The 23035-nt window shown below is 42.4% G+C and overlaps 2 protein-coding genes across 5 annotated transcripts in view; both read right to left on the reverse strand.

Annotated features, from left to right (window-relative positions):
• Positions 1-18865, reverse strand: part of LOC121927980 (cytochrome P450 2J2-like) — a 24066-nt gene extending 5201 nt beyond the window's left edge. Inside the window, exons 1-7 of the mRNA XM_042462120.1 lie at positions 18438-18865; positions 13295-13457; positions 9834-9983; positions 8300-8460; positions 5259-5435; positions 3472-3607; positions 1703-1890 (exon numbers count right to left, since the gene is read on the reverse strand). Of these exons, the coding sequence (XP_042318054.1) occupies positions 1703-1890; positions 3472-3607; positions 5259-5435; positions 8300-8460; positions 9834-9983; positions 13295-13457; positions 18438-18641 (1179 nt within the window). The 5' untranslated portion in view covers positions 18642-18865. The remainder of the gene's footprint in view (positions 1-1702; positions 1891-3471; positions 3608-5258; positions 5436-8299; positions 8461-9833; positions 9984-13294; positions 13458-18437) is intronic.
• The window catches only part of LOC121927978 (cytochrome P450 2J2-like), a 150706-nt gene that overhangs the window by 83951 nt on the left and 43720 nt on the right, over positions 1-23035 (reverse strand). The gene's annotated exons all lie outside the window — the stretch shown is intronic.

The raw sequence follows: 23035 nt of genomic DNA on the forward strand, positions 1-23035 counted from the left end.
GCGGCTGCCAGACAGCCGCGGGGAGGAAGGGACGATCGGGGCTGCCTCCTCTTTTTCTCCCCGCGGCTGCTGCCAGGCAACCATGGGGAGAAGGGGATGGGACTGCAAGCCCCAGAGACCTTTGCGGCCGGAGGTCCCACCCCTTCTCCCCTGGTGGCCTCCCTAATTGATTGGGAGGCTGGGAAAGGGCGGGAGTTCCAGCCGCAAAGCCTGCTGGGGCTTGTAGGGGGCTGGAAGTCCTGCCCCTTCCTGGCCTCCCAACCTATCAGGGGGGCCACAGGCGGGACTTTCCTCCCCAAAGGGGGTCGTGGCCCAACAAAGGTTGGGAACTGCTGACCTAGGAGAACTTGGAAGGATGTACATTCACTGCATCCCCTCCTGCAATATATACTGTATATATATATGTGTGTGTGTGTGTGTATATATATTATTTTGCCTGCCAAATATGGCCCCTACTGTATCCCTAGAGGGCATCATGAAACATTCTGAGGTAAAATTTAAATTTGTTTGCAAAAGAAATTGGGAAGAAAGGGGTTTTGAGCCCTATAGAGTGTGTGTGTGTGTGTGGGTGGGTGGGTGGGGGGTCTAAACATGGGGAAAATGCTGAATCTGTGCAATCTTGGGATTTCTGTTTTGCTGGAAAGACAGTGACGCTCTCTAGCTGAGAGCTCTGAATACCTCCCCTGCCAAATTGCAAAACCCAGGAGAATCATAGAATCAAAGAACAGAATCATATGGAACTAGAAGAAATCACAAGGGCCACCCAGTCCAACCCCCCCTTTCTGCCATGCAGGAACTGTCAATCAAAGCATCCCCGACAGATGGCCATCCAGCCTCTGCTTAAAGACCTCCAAGGAAGGAGCCTCCACCACTCTCTGAGGGTGCTATAATTATGCTATAAATATAATGTAATTGTGTGCCTTCTAATATCTTTCAGCTTAGGGAGATCCAAAGGTTATCACAAATTTTCATGGCAAATTTATTCAGTTAGAGGCTTGCCATTGCCATCCTTTCAGGCTGAGAAATTGTGACTTGTTCAAGGTCTCCCAATGGGTTCTCATGGCTGAGTGAGGATGTGAACCCTGGTCTCCAGAGTCTTAGTCCAACACTCAAACCACTTCACCATGCTGGCCCTCATGCTATAATGGTGATGTGGGTTTTTTTGTTTTTTTTAGTGTGAAAGAATCCTAGTTCATCTTTTAAATAGGTTGCAGGACCTCTCTATGTTATTTAACACAAAAGCTTCCATTTTTCAAAACATCAGGTTTGTTCTTTAGCAGTCTGTGTGGCCCCTGGAGAGTCCAGGGAGTAGAAAATTGGCCTCCAGATCAATTCCATATGTCCATTTCTGGCTACAACTACAAGAACATGAGGAAATCCTGCCCCCCCCCCCCCCCGGTGCCAATTCAGGATGCAAGTGCATTATAGAATTAATCCAGTTTGATACCACTTGAAATGCAGCAGCTCAATTCTATGGAATCCTAGGATTTGTAATTTTACAAGATCTTTAGCCTTCTCTGCAAAAGAATACTGGTGCCTTACAAACATACAAATCCCAAGATTCTGTAGGATGGAGCCATAGCAGTTAAAGTGGCTACGAACTGCATAATTCCTCAGCATTTTGAACCTGGGCTTAACATTCTGGAAAAGGGAAAGAGAAAAGGAAATAAAGATATATGAGATATATTTCCCAAAGACTTACTTTGGGCACATGAAACCCAGCCAGCCTTGTGTCAACAGTTGTCAGTCGAGGAACATTTAAAGGCAAGACGGTGCTTATTCTTTGAACTTCATGAATGACTGCATTGGTGTAAGGCATGCTGTCCCTGTCAGCGATTCCTGGCTGGCGTGACTGGCCAATGACAGAGTCTATTTCTGCCTGAACTCTTCCTACAGAGAAAGTAACACTTGCCATCAGTACAAGAAAAAACAAAGGAACAGTGTGGCAAGTGTGGCTTCTCCAAGAAATACAGGACAGTGTCAAGAGCAATGACTCTACAACACACCCACCTTTATTAGCTTTATTAAGCATAAGTACAGACAAGTATGAAGGTTCAACCTAACAGAAAGATTTTTATAGGGAATGATGGGAGGGGAGGCAGGGAGTGCTTGAGACCCTCCAAGACTAGGGGTTTGTCTACACAATTAAAATACTCCACATTCAAATCAAACAGACTGTGATCCAGCCACATGCAATTCAGAGGAATTTCGGCTTGCCATAGAATCATAGAGCTCGAACAGACCACAAGGGTCCTCCAGTCCAACCCACTGTCATGCAGGAATAAAAAATTAGAAGACTGTAGCAGATGGCCATCCTCCAAGGAAGCTCCCCTACACTTTGAGATAGCATATTCCACTGTAAAATAATTTTACTCTTAGAAAGTTCTTCCTAATGTTTAGGTGGAATCTCTCTTCCTGTAGTTTGAATCCATTGCTTCATAGCCTAGTCTCTGGAGCAGCAGAAAACAAGCATGCTCTATCCTCAGTGTGACACCCCTTTAAACACTTAAACACAGCCATTACATCACTGGACTTTAGAGACCAGAAATATAAAAACAGAAAAATAAAATTGTAAGAAAATCATCGTTTATACCGCAGGACCTAAAATGGGTATCACTGACAACTACCGACAACCAGTTTTCTCATGCTATTTGATTAGAAGCTACTCCTTCCACAACTAGTCCCTGAAAAAAAAATATGCTGGGAGCCTACATCTGCTTTTACAATTTAAATTTATGTATACTAAGCTAAGTAGCAGAGGCAGTACAAAACCCTGTCAGTTAATTGTGAAGATGTCCTGGGATAACAGCAAAAGTGCCTGATGCACAACAGGACCAATGAGCCTTGCTACCTAATGGGCATTGGTCCTTTTGTGCATCAGTCTTGTTGTGCAACAATCACTTTGCCTGATCTGTTATGTGGTAATGTAAAAGTAGCCCTCTACTGCCTGTGGATGTTACAGAACTAAAAGGTAACGGTTTCCCCTTTGACATGATTGTCTGGTCATGTCCGACTGCAGGGGCCAGTGCTCATCTCTGTTACTAAGCCCAGGGACTCCGTGGTTATGTGGCCAGCCTAACTAAATGCTGAGGCACATGGAACTCTGTCACCTTCCCCACCAAAGTTTTACCTATTTATCTAATGGCATTTTTACATGCTTTCAACCTGCTAAATTGGCAGAAGTTGGGACTAATGAGAGGAGCTCACTTTGTCATACAGTGCTTGGATCTCAAATTGCTGACCTGCCAACCTTGAGGTTGTCAGAGTTGGGGTCTTAACCACTAAGCCATTGCTATCCATTTCTAATTCCATCTGACCACTTAAGAAGATGTAGCTTCCATATAGAATTCTGGGCATAGTTGCTTCCTTTAGCCCCATTCTAAATAAGAAGCTTGCATGGCACTCTGAGAACAATGGAGTCATGGAGATATAACTCACTGACTTCTACTGGTATTACAACTACAGTCTTACCCTGAATTTCTGGATAAATAGCCATGTACAGCAAAGCCCAGCGCAAGGTTGTAGAAGTTGTTTCTGTTCCAGCAAAAAACAAATCTAGTGTTGATTGTAGGAGGTTTTCCTTATGAAAACTAGAAGAAGCATCCTCCTTTAAAAGAAAGTAAGAAAGAACCTAAATAATTGAATTTTCAATAAAACCAAATTCTACTGTCTGTGGAATCATCTATCAAGTAATCACATGGAGTAAGCGTGAAAATAGGGGAAGGGAGGACAATTAATAATTCATGATCTAGATTCTGAAGCCCAGAAAAGGTGTATTAAAAAAGACACAAGTGATGGTAGATTACATGAGACATCCAGACTCTCCAGCTATTTTAGACTTACAGAAGACCCTGGTAGCAAGGAGAATAGTGGAGAAACACAGGCAGAATAGAATTTTTGGGGCTGCCAATAGGATGGAAAAAGGTGAGGGTTGCTCTCATGAGCGAGTATAAAAGGAGGAGGAGATGGTGATATTGGCAGAGTGTGCCAGCATTCTCCAGAGGGATCTAGAGGCAGGAAAGCTGGGGATATATTAGAAACCACCTGAGGAGCAGATATAAAGTAGAGCTTAGCTGAGAGAGCAGAGCTGTGTGTATTGAGTGTGTAACAAGTAACCTGTGAGGTTAATAACTAAGCAAACTGGGTATAGGTTCTGTGTGAACTAAGTAAGTGAAGGAACAGAACTATAGTCAGTGAGGGAAAGTATTACATTTGTGCCAACTTAAGTAACTTGTATATGGTAAGCACAAGCTTGAGAACTATCCACCAAGAAAGATAGTCATAAGTTTTGAATGTATATAAAGTCATGTTCGTTACATTCAACAAGGAATTGCCTGAAAAAATTTACAGTTAACAACAAACATGGTACCAAAAGTAATAAGAACAGTTAATATTAAAGAGACTTCAGTTAGTGACAGTGGGTGGAAAGCTGTCACGTATAATTGGTGCCAAGCATTTGGGGCTTTAAAGACCCATTGTGCTGACATCTGTGAGATCAAGTGGGGTCTCCACAACAATGCTTATGGGAATTCCAGTCCAGGACATCTGGTAGAACAACTGTTCCCCAGCAATGTTCTCCAACTGTTTTGTTCTGAAACACCACAACCAAGTGGTGATATTTTGTGTGGTGGACAAATGGCAGCACTTAAACAATGCTATTCCCTAGATAATATCTGTTCATATGCACGCACTATATATATCCTTTCAACCCTCCCATACTCTCTTGTTTGATGTTCTAGAGAACCAGTGGAATTAAGTTGGAGGTAAAGCCATCAAAATCTATTTTAACACATACCTTAGCTATTGGAGGATTCATGGGCCCTGTCTCAGCAGGGCAACTGTATGACACAAGGCCCAAACCCTGGTTATGGTGCAAACAGACCAATGAACTCTGGCTTATTTAGCACCAGAAGTGGGGGATGCCCATCTTAAAGCAGTTTTTAAAAACTTACTTTTTGCTCCGGATTTTCCTGGGAGATCCGGAGCCCACTATTATAATGGCAGGAAGTTGTTTAAAATGTGTCCTGCTGAGATCCTGGTACATTCACCACTATGGCCAGTCACTGTCATCAAGGTCAGATGCTCCATTCTGACCTCAGGGCAAAGCAATTCATGGTGGCAGAAGATGCACCGGGCAGATCAGCGGGAAGCACATTCATTAGAATGGAGGGACTTGGTAACCCACAATTGTGTGGCTGTCTACTTGCACCTAAAAATTAAGAAACACATTCTGTCCTGACCTCCAATTTATTAACTACCTTGGCCATTTCATTTAGATAAGCATCAATGAAATCTCTTGCTTCCTGTGGATTTTGGTCTTCTTGATGTTTTTCAATTATTTTTCTCACAAATGATTTTAAGTGTTCCCAATTTTTAAAACTGGTTTGATAAGGTCCTGGCAAGCGCTTCATGAGAGCTGGGAAAATATTGTACACCTGGAAGACAAAACACAAAATTAGCAGAGGTGCAGGAGAAGAAGCAGGGAGCCTCTGGAGAACATCAACTCAAAATTGTGTATCCTGCTATAATGAAGAGATGAGTTGATAGAAAACGAAGATACACTTGTTCTATTACAGAAATGAGAAGCAGACATTTTTCCTAGAAAACCCCATGATAGGTTTGCCTTATGGTCAGCATAATTCAGAAAGGATGTGTAGGCACACAACAACATTACAAAATAAATAAAATAATAATAAAGAATAAAGAATCAAGGGTATTTGGCACAAAGCATGTAATATAATCGTCACTGGGTTGACACTTAAAATGTTATCCCCATGGCAAATGCTCAGATCCTTGGTTGTAATATATGCATTGCATAACATGAGTTGCACTGTACACAGGAATGCTGTTACAAATGGCATATTTGTGTAAGTTCTTCAATCACACTTACTAACCATTTTATTTCATGGAATGGCTGCTCATGCTGATGGCTACTATCATTTGAAAAATGCACATGATCCCCCTTGCTGTTGCCAGGAACACTAGAATGTTATTTTGGCAGCATATTTGGCGTGAATGCTATTTGGCATTGCTCCAGGCTAACTATACCAGTGTAGATGGCTATCAGTACCAGATAAAAGGCCATGAGAGTAAGAGCTGTGAAGAAAGTAAGGCACTGGAGAAATAGGTAACTCAGAGCTGGTAAACTTTGGAGTATATCACACGGAGCTTTTTGGTGGTGCTATGGCTCAGTTCCAGCTCACTTCCAAAGTGATTGCACTTCCAACAATGCGGTTTCACCTCATAAAGGGACTGTTTTATCAGACGCCATTGATTTCTATGGAAGCCCCTTGCAAATTGCTTCAGCAGCGTTTCTGAAGTCACCTCTCATTTTGGTAAAAACGGGAAAAAAGGGACTTCAAAGAATTCGCTTCCTGGCTGCCTTCAATTGCACTGCATTTTGGTCTGGTGTGGAAAAGCACTCTGATGCCACACCCTTGGCCCCTGCGTCCTGCTCCGTCATTCCCCTCCTCCTCCTTCATGCTATCTCCTCCTCTCTGCCAACCAGCCGATCCCATCATCCCCTGCATCCTCCTAGACCCCGATCTGCTCCCCTCCTTTAGCCTCCCACCAATCCCATCATCCCCTGCCTTCCCCTAGACCCTGATCTGTTCCCCTCCTTCACCCTGACACCTAACCCATCATCCCGACTGCTTCTGCATCCCCATATCCCCCTGTGCACCTAACCATCATCCCATGACTGCTCCTGCATCCCCATCTCACCTCCTGTGCCACCTAACCCATCATCCTCTGACTGCTCCTGTATCCCCATCTCCCCCCTGTGCCACCTAACCCATCATCCCCTGACTGCTCCTGCATCCCGATCTCTCTCCTGTGCCACTTAACCCATCATCCCCTGACTGCTCCTGCATCCGCATCTCACCCCTGTGCCACCTAACCCATCATCTCCTGACTGCTCCTGCATCCCCATCTCACCTCCTGTGCCACCTATCCCATCATCTCCTGCCTTCTCCTGCATCCTGATCCTGGCTCCAGGGACCCCCAGTGACCTATCCCATCATCCTCTGCCTTCTCCTGAATCCTGATCCTGGCTCCAGGGACCCCCAGCAACCTATCCCATCATCCCCTGCCTTCTCCTGCATCCTCATCCTGGCTCCAGGGACCCCCAGCGACCTATTCCATCATCCCCTGCCTTCTCCTAGGCCCCGATGAAGGATGACAGCTAAGGAGCGGGCAGGGAAGGAGGACAGCGTCCAGAGCCCCACTGAGCATGTGCAAGGGGGGCAGTTCGAATCATTGACCCCTCACAGTATGCTCTAGTGTGGTAATACAATGTGCACTCACTCCCCTTTGCTTGAATCTGCATCACGTGACTTGCTTGGAATTGAACTGTCTTCACTTCCCCTTCACTTCGGAAGGACAACAGAAAGGCAACCAGGTGTGGGAAAACATGATGTTTTAACCTCAGTCCGAATTGCTAGAGAGGAGTGACTCTGGATCTGGTGTGGAAAAACATCACGCTTTGGATTGCTAGAAAAGGAGTGACTGCGGATCTGAGCTGCAACCCTCCCCATGTGTGATAATGTCCATAGTTTGCCTTTCCTGACCCATAGTGCATGAACCTGAAAAAGTTTCAACCACCACCATAAAGCACAAATAGGATTCCAGCCAGAGATTTTCCATATGATGATGCACACATGCCTGGGAAGTCATTCCATGCATTACGGTTGGGGTGTGTCTGAGTGTGCATTTGCAGAATTAATCTGGGAGAGCTGTTGGTGATTGCATCACTCCATAGAGCACAACATGGCTGTCTTCATGGCTGTCTGTTTCAGCACAGAGATATCAACAACTACACCACACATCCACCCATAACAAATATCCATTTGTTTCACGTGCACAGAAACCAACACCATATCTCACAAGAAACATGCACCTCTCTTATTAAAACAGAAAGCAAAATCTTTTCGTTAAAGCAGGGTTTTAATGTGTAAGAACCATCACATTTCCTTTGCGGGTTTGTGCTTTCTTAAAACTTTTGTATGTTTTATAAATAATTGTATATTGTTTATATTGTTTTTAAAAGTGATGATTTTAATTATTTTTAACCTGCATTGTCACCTTGGGTCCCACTCTGGGAGAAAGGTGTCATATAAATGAAATAAATATATATCCATCCCTGTACACTGCAAAATCCATATTCCCTCATCTGCCTTACAATTGACCAGGAGAACCTCTGTCTTGCCTGGATTAGGTTTCAGTTTGTTCACCCTCATCCAGTCCATTACTGACAGCAGACACTGGTTCAGTACAGAGACAGATTACAAACAGGCTTTACCTGGCTCCAAATGCTTGCCTGCATTCGACCCGCTTCGTTCAGCAAACGTAGTAAGTTCTGGAACTGACTGTCATGGTAATCAAAGCGGTCCCCAAAAGTGATTGAACAGATTACATTTGAAACAGCATTGTTAATAAGATAGTGAGGGTCAAAGGGCTGCCCTAGAGAGGATAAAAATGTTGGCAGAGGAAGAATTAGAATGATTAAAGCTTTCATGTAACAAAAATACAGTATGAGAAAAATGGTGGGATTTTGGAATAGATTAAAGCATGAGTAAATGCATGTTAAGTGGTAGTAGGGCATAGTTTATTTTTACTTATGCAATTCCATCAAACAGTTTAAAGATATATTTTCCCACTAAAGGGCAAGCAGGTTTCATTGGGCAGGAACTTTTGTGGAATCCAGTCCATTTCATCTTCTCAAAATAATATTTTTATTTATTTATCTATTGAATTTATACCCTGCTTTTTTTTTCCTGAACCAAACCTCTGAATTGACTCTGGACTATATTTACAATGCTCACATCTGATTCAGGGCTTTCTCCTCCTAACCTGCATTTTAAAAAATACCTTTTACTCTGAGGTTTTGATTTATTTTCAGCAATGATGGGAAGCTGCCTTTTCACTCGCAGTCCCCATTCATTGCCCTGTGCTGCCACTGAGTCACTGTGAGGTCAAAATGAGGCACCCAGCATCAACAGCATGTCTGGGCACCTCATTCTGACTTCAGCAGATATGCTGCTGGGCAATGAATGAAGACTGCAAGAGATGCCATCCAAACACCTTTGCTGGGCAGGACAGCACGCTAAGGGGTGAATTTGGAGATTATTTGTGGCCAGATTACTTCAGGGGCAGCCTGGAGTATTCTAGAAAATGTACTTGAGCCCCTAGTTATAATTTGAGCAGGGATTTGACTAAATTAGCAAGGATAAGCAGAAATGGAGAATGTCTTTTGTATGAACGCTTATTGATGGACTATTGCAATTTCAGCAGAATCATTCAGTTACTGCAACCTGGTCAGAGGAACAACTTTTACCATGCCCACTGTGAGATTCTTGAATAGTATTACATGGTGGGTATGTGATGCATTTTTAATTGTTCACATGGTGGTTTTAAATGGTTTAATATTTTTAAAAACATATTGACGTTTTAATACAATAGTTTAGCTTTACTACTAATTTGTAATTAATGTACCTTGTTTTCAACCATATGTGAGATGCCGGGGGTCCCCTTTGGGAGACCCAAGGTGCAATATACACTAAATAAATAATATTTTACCAAAATAGGAGGCTTGGAAAGAATGTTTCATTGATTTGTTTTTAAGCATTTATTATTTCCCTTTCTCCTCCTTAGTCTCAGTTTGTTCATGCAGCATCAGATTCTGGATTGTAACACTTCACCATTCATTGATCTAACATTAAGCAGCAGCATTTATATGAAACATGTATTTCCACTTGAGCAGCCAGAGATTTGAAGATTAAGATTAAATGTATTGAAGGAATCTGGAACTTTTGGCACAGTCAATGTGTTCTTACCTTTCTCCTCTTCAATGGCATCAGTGAGGAACTTGATCTCTTCCTGTATTCGTTCTTCTAAACTTTTTTTGCCCAAACCAAAGTTTCTTAGAGTTGACAAGGCAAATCGTCTCTGTTGTTTCCAACTCATTCCATTAGAGTTGACCAGTCCTAAATGAAAAGAAGGTAACATCGCATCACCAAACATTTTAATCAGTCTCTGCAAATTATAAAAATAAAAATGTTGGTTGGAATCCTGTTAGAGCATAACTCGCTGTACATATTATATACTTACATAAGGAGTTATCCGGTACTCTTTATACAAGCAATCCTCTATGTGCTTACAGCGCAACAGGAACAGCCACAGGAATATTCTTGAATGGCACCAGAACATTGCTCAGGGCATTGCCAGTGCATAAAGCACTGAATGGGAGAAAATTTAAACATTTGGATAGATTGTTAAAAACCTTAAAAAAAAACTGTGGTGAACATCAGAGAATCTTTCGAGTCTTGAGGGCAGAATATATGACTGTGTGAGCCACATAAAGCCACATCTTGCCAAATCCTGTTATACATACTTCAAATCACAGACTCAGTCATTGTCAGAAGAGCCCACAAGGGCCATAAAGGCCAGCCCCTGGCCATGAAGGAATACACAATCAAAGCAATTCCAACAGATGACCATCCAGCTTTTGTATAAAAACTTCAACCGAAGGAGATTTCACCACCCTCCAGAGCAGTTTATTCCAGTATTGGACAGCTTTTACTGTCAGGAAGTTCTTCCTAATGTTTAGGTGGAATCTCTTTTTCTGTAGCTTGAATCCATTGCTACATGTGCAAGTTCCAACCTGGTTTAAAAAAAACAGGATACCTATCTACTGGCATCTAGCTAGCTAGCTAGCTTCCTTCTCTGGTGTATCAAAAAAAGGTCTCAAGATCAGCTTGCTCTGTGTCCATCTTCAATCATCTTCAATATGACACCAGGAAAATAGTGGAAGTCACTTAAGAGTGACAATTTAGTGTATTGAATTGCATTGCAAAGGCTTTCAGTGCTTCTGTAGGACTGATTTGTTTTTGTTTTTTTTTTCACAATGAACTGGCAGTGGAATTAAAATGGAGTTTCCAGAGGAGTTGCTTCCATAGATGGGACTGCCCGGCTTACTGGGCTGGTCCAGTTGCTGCCTGGAAGCAAGGCAGCCTTCTGGCTCGTGCTGCGGAGGCTCTGTGGAGCGGCGGTGTGAGCTGGATGCGGCGCCCCTGGCCGCCCAGGGACTTCAACTCCCAGGGTCCTCTGCAGGGCACCGCGCCTGGGTTTGGGGCACTTCCAGTCCCCATGCGGGACTCCAACTCCCAGGAGCACCTGGGAGCGGAATTGGCCCAGGATTGGAGGGCCGCAGGGGCTGAGGCCCTGGCACTGGCCAGGAGGTGGGCTGTCTCTCAACTTCTGGTCTGTGACTGGCTGGCTGGCCTTTATAGGGCCGTGCCGGCCAGCATTTAGCACCATTTTGACTGCCAGCTCCCACCCTCCCTCCCTCGCATAGCCAGTCAATTTATGTCACAACTTTCCGGGGCAGTAGCATAGGTCTTGTATCTCTTGGGCATGATTTCCTGTGCTGCGGAGCATGGGATCGGGAGTCCCCTGGGATCCGGGGGGTGCTGAGGGTATAGCAATCTCGCCAATGCATGGGTGGCATCGAGTCAGCATCCCCTGGTGACAAGGGGCGAAGATGTGCAAATGCGCATAACCGGTTCACAAGGAGATAGGGCACCTTAAGAAGGTTCCCCCTCTGTCATCCCGAGGCCTGGTCGTGCCCAGGCAATTCGGTTCATCGACCAACATGGGTTGGTGGATGACAGATCCAGACCTTATGCTTTCAGGCCAACCCATTACACTTCTTACCTGTTGCTGTTATATTTAATAAAGTTGTGGCCTTTTTTCAGCCAATTGGTTGTCTGGTGTGTTCTTCTGCCTTCCTTCCTTACACAACAATTACCTTCTCAGTCAGTTTTAACTGACAGCTTCCTGGAAAAGCCTAAACCATGTCTGGCTGTCTGCACTAGAGAGAGGTTTATGCTGCTACTATATTTTAATATCATAATGAATAAAATGAAAATGGCCAGACAAGCCAATAAAGAACTGACAGGGATAGAAATAGATGACATTATACAAATTCTCTTCAAAGTGAATGGAAAAACTACCTCAAGTTGCACTAGATTGCTTCATTAACTACTTTGGTTTTGTTTGTTTTTTACAATGAGTGATACTGTATTAATTCTTCAAGAACTTTTAGTAACAGGATGCAACTAGGCATGCACTAAAGATGCAGGTATGATGGAGAGAGGAAGGACAGAAGAGGGAGAGCAGAAGGAGAGTCCTTCAGGTTTCCTGGATTGCCCTTTACCTTTGCTGTTCTTCCTTCCAGCTCTAGGCTGACATTCTGAGACTTTGTAATGTCACTCCCTCTTCCTCCTTCCCTAGCTCAGCCTCTTTCTTTGGAGATAAAACTGTTTTGTTCAGCTTTGGAGAAGATGGGGGTAAGCAGGAAATCCACCCTGCATCTCCACCTTAGTCAGACAGAACAAGCATTCCTTTCATATTCCCTACCACCGCGATACCAGCTTCCATATTTTCCCAAGTGAAAAGTCTGAGCAGGAATGCTTTCCAGGGTAAAGTGTGCTTCTCTATGGATTGGGATTACTAAAAGGACAAATCCATTTTACACAGTTGCTAAAACAAACAGGAAGTTTGCATTTGTCCATTATGGAAATACAGTACCAACACCTTGTTCACAGTAACAGTTGGTGGCTTCCATGTCAGTGGGTTGCTGAATCTGTTTTATGTTTTAGTTCAAGATTTCAGCGATTTATCCAAGATGCTGAATCCTATAGCCCAAAGAAGTTCAGTATGTTGGAGAGCTACTTTAAAGTCTGGAATAAAATGCATAGAAGATTCACCAGATCCTGGACCCAGAAGCCAGCATCTCCACTCTTAGTTTAAATCCATTTCCATGATGGTTCATTGCTGATAACGTCAACATGGAGATTTCAAAAGCTTAAAATAGGGTCTTTATACAGTTTATAAGTGAACATCTTTATAAACTGTATAAAGACTCTATTTTAAGGTTTTGAAATGCATAAGCAGAATAAAAAACAAAGCAGGGAGTACTAATTGTTCTAATGCAATGTTTCTTCCAGAGTTGTGATTCAAACACTATACTGCAATAACTAGTACAGTATCTGTTCTCAAAGTATGCTGGATGTATATTACATTTTTTGGAAAGAGCCAACTAAAGATTTTAGATGTATGTATACCTACAAGTCCAGTCTGATTTATTGATATAGGGAATGCAAAATCTGACTAAAGTATTGTCCATCAAACTTTAATCTTATGCCATAATCTAAAAATTGTTCCCACCTTAGAAAAGATCCTTTGTAAAAATGTAAGAAATTTAAGAAAATTTACCATAATTTGAAACACTAACCAAATGTCTGAAAATGGTCATAGATAATAGGAATTTTTGGTCGGTCTAGAAAGTTTTCACCCTGGTGGATGAGAGCTTCCTTCACCAGCTGCAGTCCATTCACAAACACACCTCGTATGTTTCCAAACTGCAAGCCAACGACATTGCCATATTTTTCTGTGAGCTGTGAGGAGAGAGAAGAATGCCAGAGAAATGGTAAACTTTGGTGGGCATCATGCCAGAGAAATATTTTATGCCTGAGTTTTGAAGTTTGAACTGGTGATTGCAGAGGGAGGAATTCTTAACTTTACCCATGCTTGACCAAACTCCCAGCAAGGCCGTTTTTTCTCATGTGGGGGAAGTGTTGTAAAATACTGTGGGACCTTGTTATCCACTGGGATTTGGCTCCAGGACTCCCTGTGGAAACCAAAATCTATGGATGCTCAAGATCCATTAAATGCAATGGTGTAGTGAAATAGCATTCCTTATACAGGATTGTCATTGCCAGCAGGTGTTGCTTGTTCACTGGTTGAAAGACAAGCAACATCTGCTAAAACTTCCTCTTCCAGACCACCATTAACTGGAACTAAGTCCAGTTTTCAATCAGACATCCCTCATTTTATTTCAGCAGAAAATCTGGCCCCTGGCATCTCTGCAAAAATAGGGTTTTTTAAGCATTACACATATTGGGGAAAGTGGAGTGATCCAGAAAGGCTTTGTGTATACTAGGGCTTTACTTGTGCGGCTGCTTGGAAGCCTCCATCCCCCCCCCCACACCAACTGGAGAGGCACCCCAAAGGGAGGGGGCTCTTTACATCCAAAAAGCAAGTAAAGAGAGTAAATATACTGAAATAAAAATAAAGATCCTGAACACTAATTTGTTTTAACTGAGAACACTCCTTTAGGAATCTCAAGGTCTTCCAATGTGATTTTATGAGCAATTTTGGTCTGAAGTTAGGGTTGCCATAACTGTCAACCTCCAAACTGGGACAAATGTAAAAAAAATGTAGGACAAATGTAGGTCAAAATTTAAGCCCAAATGTAGGACATATTTTTAAATGGAGGACATGTGGAAAAATTAATAATTTAAAAAGAGTATTACTATAAACACATTTTTCATAGGCAGGCTCAAAATGGAGGACATTTTGGCATTATTCTTAGACAGATGGTAGAAATGTACTTCCCTTTCTGGCCAACCTCCGCCCCCCCCCCCCCAATTCCAAAACGCACAACAGCACACTTGGGCATTTGACATGGCTTTATTTAACATGGCCTCTTGCATATTTCAGAGGCTTATTGCATAACCAAACCCCTTGGGTTTAACACTTAACATAGGTTAATATGGCTATGCATATTTAACATGTCAAGGTGGTTTAACAAGAAGTGGATGTGCCCTCAGTTTCAGGTTTCTTGCACCAACTTTACTTCTCAGAAGTGTGTACTTGGTCAAGGTACTTTGGTTTTTCTTCAGTGCTCATGTGTTCGTAAAAATCAGAGCAACTTACAATGGCCATGCCTCAGAGAGTATCAATATCACCATCATCATTGTCAAAACAAGGCAGACTTGTTAGCATTAAAAGCACCAAAAATACACAGAAAATGCACTTTGGAAGGTGATACTGTCGCGCCTTCAGAAACAGTGCATGCATGACTCAGAAGCTGACTGATATCAATATCACCATCCTCATCATCATCACTATCATTGTCAAAACAAGGCAGACTTGTTAGCATTAAAAGCACCAAAAGTACACAGAAATTGCACTTTGGAAAGTCACACTGTCTCGGCTACAGAAACACTGAGTGCATGCCTCAGAAGCTGACTGATATTAATATCACCACCACCATCATCATCACTATCATTGTCCAAGGAAGGCAGACTTGTTAGCATTAAAAGCACCAAAATGCACAGAAAATAAAATTTAAAAAACTTAGGAAATGCCACTCACCACCTCCTCCTCCTCCTCCTCCTCCTGTTCCTGTTTGGCACCACGTGGTGCCAGGAAAGAGCCCTTTCCCCTCCCTCTTGCCCAGAAGCCCATCCTCAGTCCTCCTCCTCCTCTGGGGCTCCACCTCCTCCTTGAGGCTTGAGGCTGGCAAATGGCAGAGTGGGGCTGGAAACAGTCCTGCCCCTGCTCCTCTGCCATTGGCCAGCCACCCTCAAGGGGATGAGTGGTCCTCTTAGGCGTGCACACATGCGAGCAGGAGCTGCCGCCAGCCCCGGCCCGGACAACTACTGCGGGCCGCATGGAGGTGGGTGGCGCAGCCACCCGGAGGTGGTGGAGGGTGGTGCGGCTGTGCGGAGGAAGCGGAGGAGGGTGGTGTGGCCGCATGGAAATGTAGGAGGAGGAGGAGGGTGGCATGGCCTTACAGAAGAGGCAAAGGTGGAGGTGGAGGAGGAAATGGGTGGCACAGCCAGTCACATGCATTAGGGGCTGCAGCAATGGCTGCATGAGTGGGCCTGGCCCAGAGGCCAGGCCCAAACTCAGGATTTGATGGGAACCGGGATGGGACCGGCCCGGTACCGCCAAAACTGGTACAGTCCTGGGTGCAGCCGGAATATGGCATCCCTATCTGAAGTGGAGTTGCAGAGGCCATTTGTAATAAAGGGCATAATGCTTTAGCTTCTCTGAAGACCTTGCCCCTATTAAAAGTGGCCACGAATGAAGCAGAAATCAATGAGACTAGAGACCCTTCAAGGTAGAAAAATACGGGATTTATTGATTATGCATGGGCCTGTGTGGTGCACAGAACACTCAGCTGACCAATCAGAAGGCAGCTGAGGACCAGCCAATAGAATGTGGGCTGGGACTTTTAAAAAGATTCTGAGCTGACAGTTGGGAGTCAGTTGCAACTGGGACAGTTTAGAACTTCAGTTGGGGGTTTGGAATCCTGAGGGGTAGAGCTAGAGTGGAGTTGGGGAGATTGTTAGGATTATAGAGTGAGGGAAATAAAGTCCAAGAGAGGACTGAGTTCTGCTAGTTCCTGAGGGAATATTTAGTTAAAGAACTGCTTTGCCCAGAAAGGGACAATATTAGTTTTGAAGAGTCTAGAGAAAAGAGACTCAGTGTAGCCAGACTCAAATAGAGGGGTCTGAGTTACATAATTTCTTGAGGGAGATTATAGCCTGTGTGGCTGAGTTATTATTTGAAAGTAAAACCTAGACCTGTATATTTGTAACCAAAAGAAGACATAGTAACAACTTCCTGCCAAAGTTACCTTTGCTTATTCTGTTTCAAAATAAAGGTTTATTCTTGTTTATCTATCCACTTGGCCTGGTTTTTTAAATCCATCCACATTACTGACCATCAAAACCCACAGGGGTGTTGGATAAGAAGAGGGAAAGCATTGTGAGGTGGTGGAGAATAGTCACATAATTTGGTGGGAGTGGGGTGGAAGAATAAAAGGCCCAAGAGCCTGCCACATAAGAAAGGAGGTTTGTTACAGCCTCTAGCAAAAATGCAAAGAGAGCCTCGAACACAGATTCTGTCAAGCTTTATAGAAACTCACACAAAGACAGGAAGCTCTATTCCCTCTCCCCTCAGTTAATTTCTTAATGTTCATTTCTCCAAACATGTTTACATTTCAGGAAACAGTTGTTATAGTGCATTCACAATCTTTTGGAAACAGAAAATACAGACCACTTTGCCCCAGATGCAGAGCTAGCGAAAAGGGAAACGGAATGTTCTTGACCAAGAGTCTTGGCAAAAGCAGGCAAAGGAAACTTAACTGTTATTATTGCTTTCTCGAAGTCTCAGGTGGCTATCTAGTCTGACCCCAAATAGCAGTCATAGACAGTCATGTTAAAATGTCATTTTATGGCTATAAGCAATTGACTACTTCACCTCCAGTACTCTTCCATCAGAAGTAATCATAAAATAAAATAAACCATAAATAATCAGATCTGCAAATACTGAACTCACAAAAGCAGAGGGCTGACTGTAATAAGTAAAAAGCAGCTCAGGGGGAAATATTGATGAAAATATTGTTGACTACAAAAAAAACACAAAAACACCCATGTATTACTTTAGAAAGCAAAAGAATAATATTATTATATAATGTGTTACATTACTCCATTATATTACACAACACTGTGTGGGAATCCCATTCCATAACAAATGAGTGACCAGTGGAGATCAAAAGAAGTCAGAAAAGTATCCAGTTATGGCAAAAGCATCCTCCCATCACTTCTAGGGATCCAGTGGATGTCCCAGAGGATGGCATCATCATTGTGCATCTGGATATAGGGATACAGCCAGATGCTTTTCTGAAATGGCTCATTCTCCACTAGCCTCTCATGGCCATGGAGAGAGGAGTGCAAGGGGAAGGTAAGTCCTACAGAAGGGAAGGTGTATGGTAGTTCTCTCTGGGTAGAACACTACAATATGTCTCCCAATGCAGGTCTCAGAGCCTATATAAATATATCTGCTTGGTCCTTATAGAGTGGAGGAGACGAAATCAGTTCCTTTACCAAAGTCTGGCATGAAGTTGGATCCTGTGTGCAATCTACTTTAAACCACAGTTTTGCAAGAATTCTTGTGCATTCCCATGGGACAGCGACTCATCAAGAACTTTCCCCTAATGTTTATATGAAATCTAATATAAACCCACCAGATTTAATCATCACTTCTGGGACATTAGTAAACAGATCTCCTCTTTGTCTCTTCTTTCTCCTCCTTCTCCTTTTATGTGACAGGCCTTGAGGAATTTTACTTCTGTTCCTTTTTTTCAGACTAAATATCCCTGGCTCCTTCAACTGTTCCCCACAGAACTTATTTTCCAGACCGCTAACTTCTTCTCTACCCTCCTCTAAACTTGTTTCATGCTTCTTAAAGTGTTGCACACAGATCATCATTTTCAATTGTCTCATTATAAAATGGGAATTAAGAAGCAGGAAAACAGAAAGAGCACATTTCAGGTGGATTGACTCAGTCAAAGAAACTGCAGCCTTAAGCCTGCAAGACCCACACAAACCAACACAGGGATGTTAATAATAGTGTCTTTTGAAGGGCTATCACTAATAGGCTCACCATAAGTCAAAATCAACTTGATAGCACAAAACAACATTTAACAATGCCTAGAGCTATTTCCTTATTAGTGAAGTCTTCAGGATCTGCTTCAAGGATATAGACACTCTCCATGTGCTCCAAATGGTTTTCAACCTTACCTTTTGCACAGAAAGATGAGGCTTCCTGATATCAAAATGAAGCAGATTTCCCAGAAAAGGAAGAGGCACAGGCCCTGGGGGAAAGTCCTTTGGGCGTCTTTGTCTCATGTAGTCAGCAACAAGAATAAATGTAGCAAGAAACAGAAGAAGAACCTTTAGAGATAAAGCCTCCCAGAAGACAGCAAAGCAGTGGGACAGCATCATTGGACTCTACTAGTCTGGTCAAGCTGGGACAGAATGCTTTCTCTCTTTCTCAACATGTCTGCCTTCCCAGTACTTTATCTGCTGCTCAGAAAAATCAGACAAAGTCTGAATGCCAGAGTTCAATACACCACACCCACAAAGACATATATCATGGATAGTATCCAACTGGGACATTGACTTATGAAAGAGGATTTTCTTTTGTTAGCTTGTTCGGAAGAGAGAGAGAGAGAGAGAGAGATTTCTTGATGGGATTTTCTCCATCCCACTTTTTCTGTTCCCATGCCATCAAATGTTAACAGTAAATGTGTAAAGTATGCTCCCCTGTGATTGAAACATGCAATTGCACTATATGTTTCATTATTTTCATGGGCATAATATGAGCATTATTGATTCAGTTTCCCACTTGCCATTTGTTATGTGCATCAAACAGTGATACTTTGTTTTCTGAAAAAATAATAAATCCCAAGGAGAAATCAGTGTCTAACATCCAATTCAAAGCTGGGTTTCCTCTTTCCATTCTTACAAAACACTTTGAGAGTAAACTTTTTAAAAGTAATTAGTGGCACATGTTGTCCCCTCCAATTCATGGGGGATCCATTCCGGACCCTCCTGAGAATACAGAAAAATGCTGCTGTTAAAGTTGTCTTTGATTTCAATGGTGGCATGCTCCTGTGTGAGTTGCTGTGAGTGTACCTCAGATGCACACACCATTTTGTCCTTCACTGCTTGCCATCCGCAAATAGGTAAGACCACAGACTCCAAGTCCATAAATTGGGAGGAACAACTGTAATTGGTTACTGTTATAGTTACATTTTTAAAATATCACGTTCATTTTTGCATTTCTAAAAAAGTAACTTTTTAAAAGTAATTTGTTGGAGATGTTATTCGAAGGTTGAAAAATAGTTGGTTACTGTTAAAGTAACTTCATTTTCCGATTTTTTAATTTGTTAATTACATTTTCAAAAATCCTAATCTTGGTCCTGCATTAGCTTGGTGGAGTATAAAACTCCCCCAGTAGTACTTCCACTTTCTTTCTGTGTCTTCTCTGTTTCTCCAGATGTAGAAATGCAGTTCAGCACTCCCTGGGGACCTCCTTCCTTTCCTCCCATTAACATCTATGGAAAATGTACACCAACTATGAATGGTCGTTGGTTGGACTGGAGGAGATACTTTTTTGCAACAATTTTAAAATAACATATGGCAGTAAAAGCTATTCAACAGTGGATCCCACTCCTTTTTTGGAGGTCCTTAAACAGAGGCTGGATGGCCATCTATCAAGGGTGCTTTGATTGTGAGTTTTGTTTTGATTGTGAGATTGTGAGAAGCATGGCAGGGCGGTTGGACTGGATGGTCCTTGTGGTCTCTTCCATCTCTGTGATTCTATGATTTTATGATTCTTTGCAGGCAAAAGAGAAATATATGCCTGTCACCAACAGGATTCTACTCTATATGAATGCCATGAGCTGCTGGTCAGAGATAACACATTGTTCCTCTGTCTATCACTGCCTCAGGACTCATATCAGAACAGAGGGCAACACCAGAAGCCAGCAGTTGAACCATGTGATGTTCCTCTTTCACCATTTGGTGAGGTCACACCGACATATAAAAGTAACTAGATGTTCCTGAACTGCAAAAGCAATTGACCCTTGCTAATTTCCAATTCTAATGTCATCCAATTATACATTTGTAATGGAGAATGTGAAATAATCACTAGTTATTTGCAACTACTGAGCTGGGTTGTTGATGATAGGGTGATTTGGAAGTCTCTCGTTCATAGGATCACCATAAGACAAAAATTGACTTGACTGCAGTTAACAACAACACTTTAAGAGCTATGCTCTCCAGTGTAAAAACTGTAAATATCTTTCCTGCCACTGCCAAGGAATTATCTGATGTATTAATGATTAACTGCTATTCAAGATAATAATGTTCCTAATCCTGTGGAACATTTGGAATAAGGACAAGTTCATTTCATCTCTTACTTTGCTACAGCATCAGCTTTCTTGTTCCCTGTTCAATACTGCTTAGAAACAAAACCTTAAGCTAAATATCAGTTTATGGAAAACTATGTCAGCTGTGCAAATGGTGATATCCTACTCAGTTTTCTGGTCTGTATCTTAGATATGGTCCAGTAACCCCTATGGTTAACAGGTTACCCACTTTACCTTAGCTTCAGCCTCCACTCCACCTTCTGAAATACGAAAACTCTGCAAGATTGCTGATTTTTCAGGCTTGGGATGAGTCTAGGGCTGGGGCACTTTTGCCTGTTCTTAGCCCATAGCAAGGGCTCCATCAGTATCATCTGGAGTGGAGTGGAAGCCACATCTGGTCACTTAAAGACTGTTCCCTGCTGTTTCAGAAGGAGATTCCCCTGAAACAGTATTTATGGCTCAGATTATACAAGAGACTATTTCCAGCTGAAGAACCACTGCCTGACCTTTTAAAACAATGGATCACCACTCAAAGAAAGTGACAAATGTTTGTGAACTTGAAGTGAATTAGAAGTGTATTTAAAGCTAATTATCCTGTTTAAATTACAGCCTTTTGAAAAGTTGCAAAGCTAATCATTAATTAGGGTTTTCAGGCCTTGGCCACAGTCACTTAACACTAGAAAGTCTGGCTACAACAGTAGAAAGAGGGAAACAGAAGAATTAGCTTGTGAAGAAGGGTTCAGATACAAAATGTGTCAGCTGAAAAAAACCCTTTTTTAAAACAACACATCTTAATACACATTTTCCCCCACAGTAACACTCATCTTCTAGTACTTTACATCTCCCCTGCTCCAATGCTCCTTCCCTTGGCTACAGGGTGCCTGGGCTGAGTGGCATTGAGGGTCTTTGTGTCTCTTTGCTGTACCACTGCTTGATCATGCAGGAGATAAAATATATTGGGGTATTTCACATTTAAGTGAAAGCGCTGGGTGCATGTTGCTTCTGAGGGCAGTGATGGTTTTTCAGGAACTAGGGGCCTAGACTCTGGATCATACAGTTTGATCACCAGGAACTGGATTAGGCCATGTCAACAACTTGATGGCATGACATACTTAACATTACATAGTCAATCTCTCTCTCTCTCTCTCTCTCTCTGTGTGTGTGTGTGTGTGTGTGTGTGAATGCAATCATGTTTTCAAACACATTTTTTGTGTAGTTTTAACAATATACATGTTAAGCATGGAAAATTTCCAATATAAACCACATTTAAGTCCGTGTTCATTTGTTGTATGTTGGTTCAGAGATGAAACTGGGCAATTTGTTTGTTATTGTTGGGGGCAAATCAGCTTCATCTTACAGTGACCCTTTGAATAGAGATTTGTTTCCTGTTATTGGTACGCTGTAGGTTTGTAACTCAGGGGTGTCACTTCTTTTTAATAAATGTTGCTTTACAGGGAACGCCTTTTGGGAAAGGTTAAGAATGCAAAAGAGCAAATCAAAGATCAAATCTAATCCTTGGCGTATTTCAAGGTGGCCCCAAACATATTGTCCTTCTAGTGTCCGTTGTATAAAAAAATTGTTTTCTAAAGCCGAGTAAAGGGACACAGGTATAACAGTTATAAATTTAAGAAGAGCCCTAAGATTTCACCTTCGATAGTGAAATAAACATTTGCCAGTAGACAAATTTTTGGAACATATAGTGATAGTTGAACAACTGAAGAACAATGAATTAATTTGAAATGGGGTGCTGGAGAAAGTTCTATGGCTACCACGGGCTGTTAAAGAGAAATGAATGGGTCCTAGACCATCAGGCCTGAACTCTCACTAGAAGCCAAGATGATAAACTGGGCTATCATACTTTGGATACATCATAAGACAACATGAGACCATTGGAAAAGGCAATATACAATAAAATAATATAATAATAATAAGAATAAGATTATTATTATTATTTATTCACCCCGCCTTTCCATGGGTATGAAAGGCGGCTTACAGAGGACATTCAACAGTTACATACGAGTTAAAACATTAGTAAGGTTCACAAAGCATCACCTACATGGGAAACAATACAAATTACCTATACAGGGGCAAGAAATGGAAAAGTCAAATTAACAACAGTCTGAGGTCAGAAGGAAAAATAAGGGGCAGAGAAAAGAATAAAGTTATCTAGTGGAATGCTAACTGAAATAAATGCGTTTTTAGTTTCTTTTTAAAAGAAACTAACGATGTGGGAGAGCAGAGCTCTACGGGGAGCCTGTCCAGAGGGAGGGGGCGACGATGGTAAAAGCACGCCCTCTGTGAGGTCCTCACAAAATGTGACTGGGGGACTTTAAAGATTTGTCCCAGATGTTCTGAGTGTGCGGGGTGGATTATATGGGGAGAGGCGGTCCCAAGTACCCTGGGCCCAAGCCATTTAGGGCTTTATAGGTCAAAACCAACACCTTGTATTGAGCTCGGAAGCGA

This window comes from Sceloporus undulatus, chromosome 4 (assembly GCF_019175285.1).
Source record: "Sceloporus undulatus isolate JIND9_A2432 ecotype Alabama chromosome 4, SceUnd_v1.1, whole genome shotgun sequence".
Classification (NCBI taxonomy): Eukaryota; Metazoa; Chordata; class Lepidosauria; order Squamata; family Phrynosomatidae; genus Sceloporus; species Sceloporus undulatus.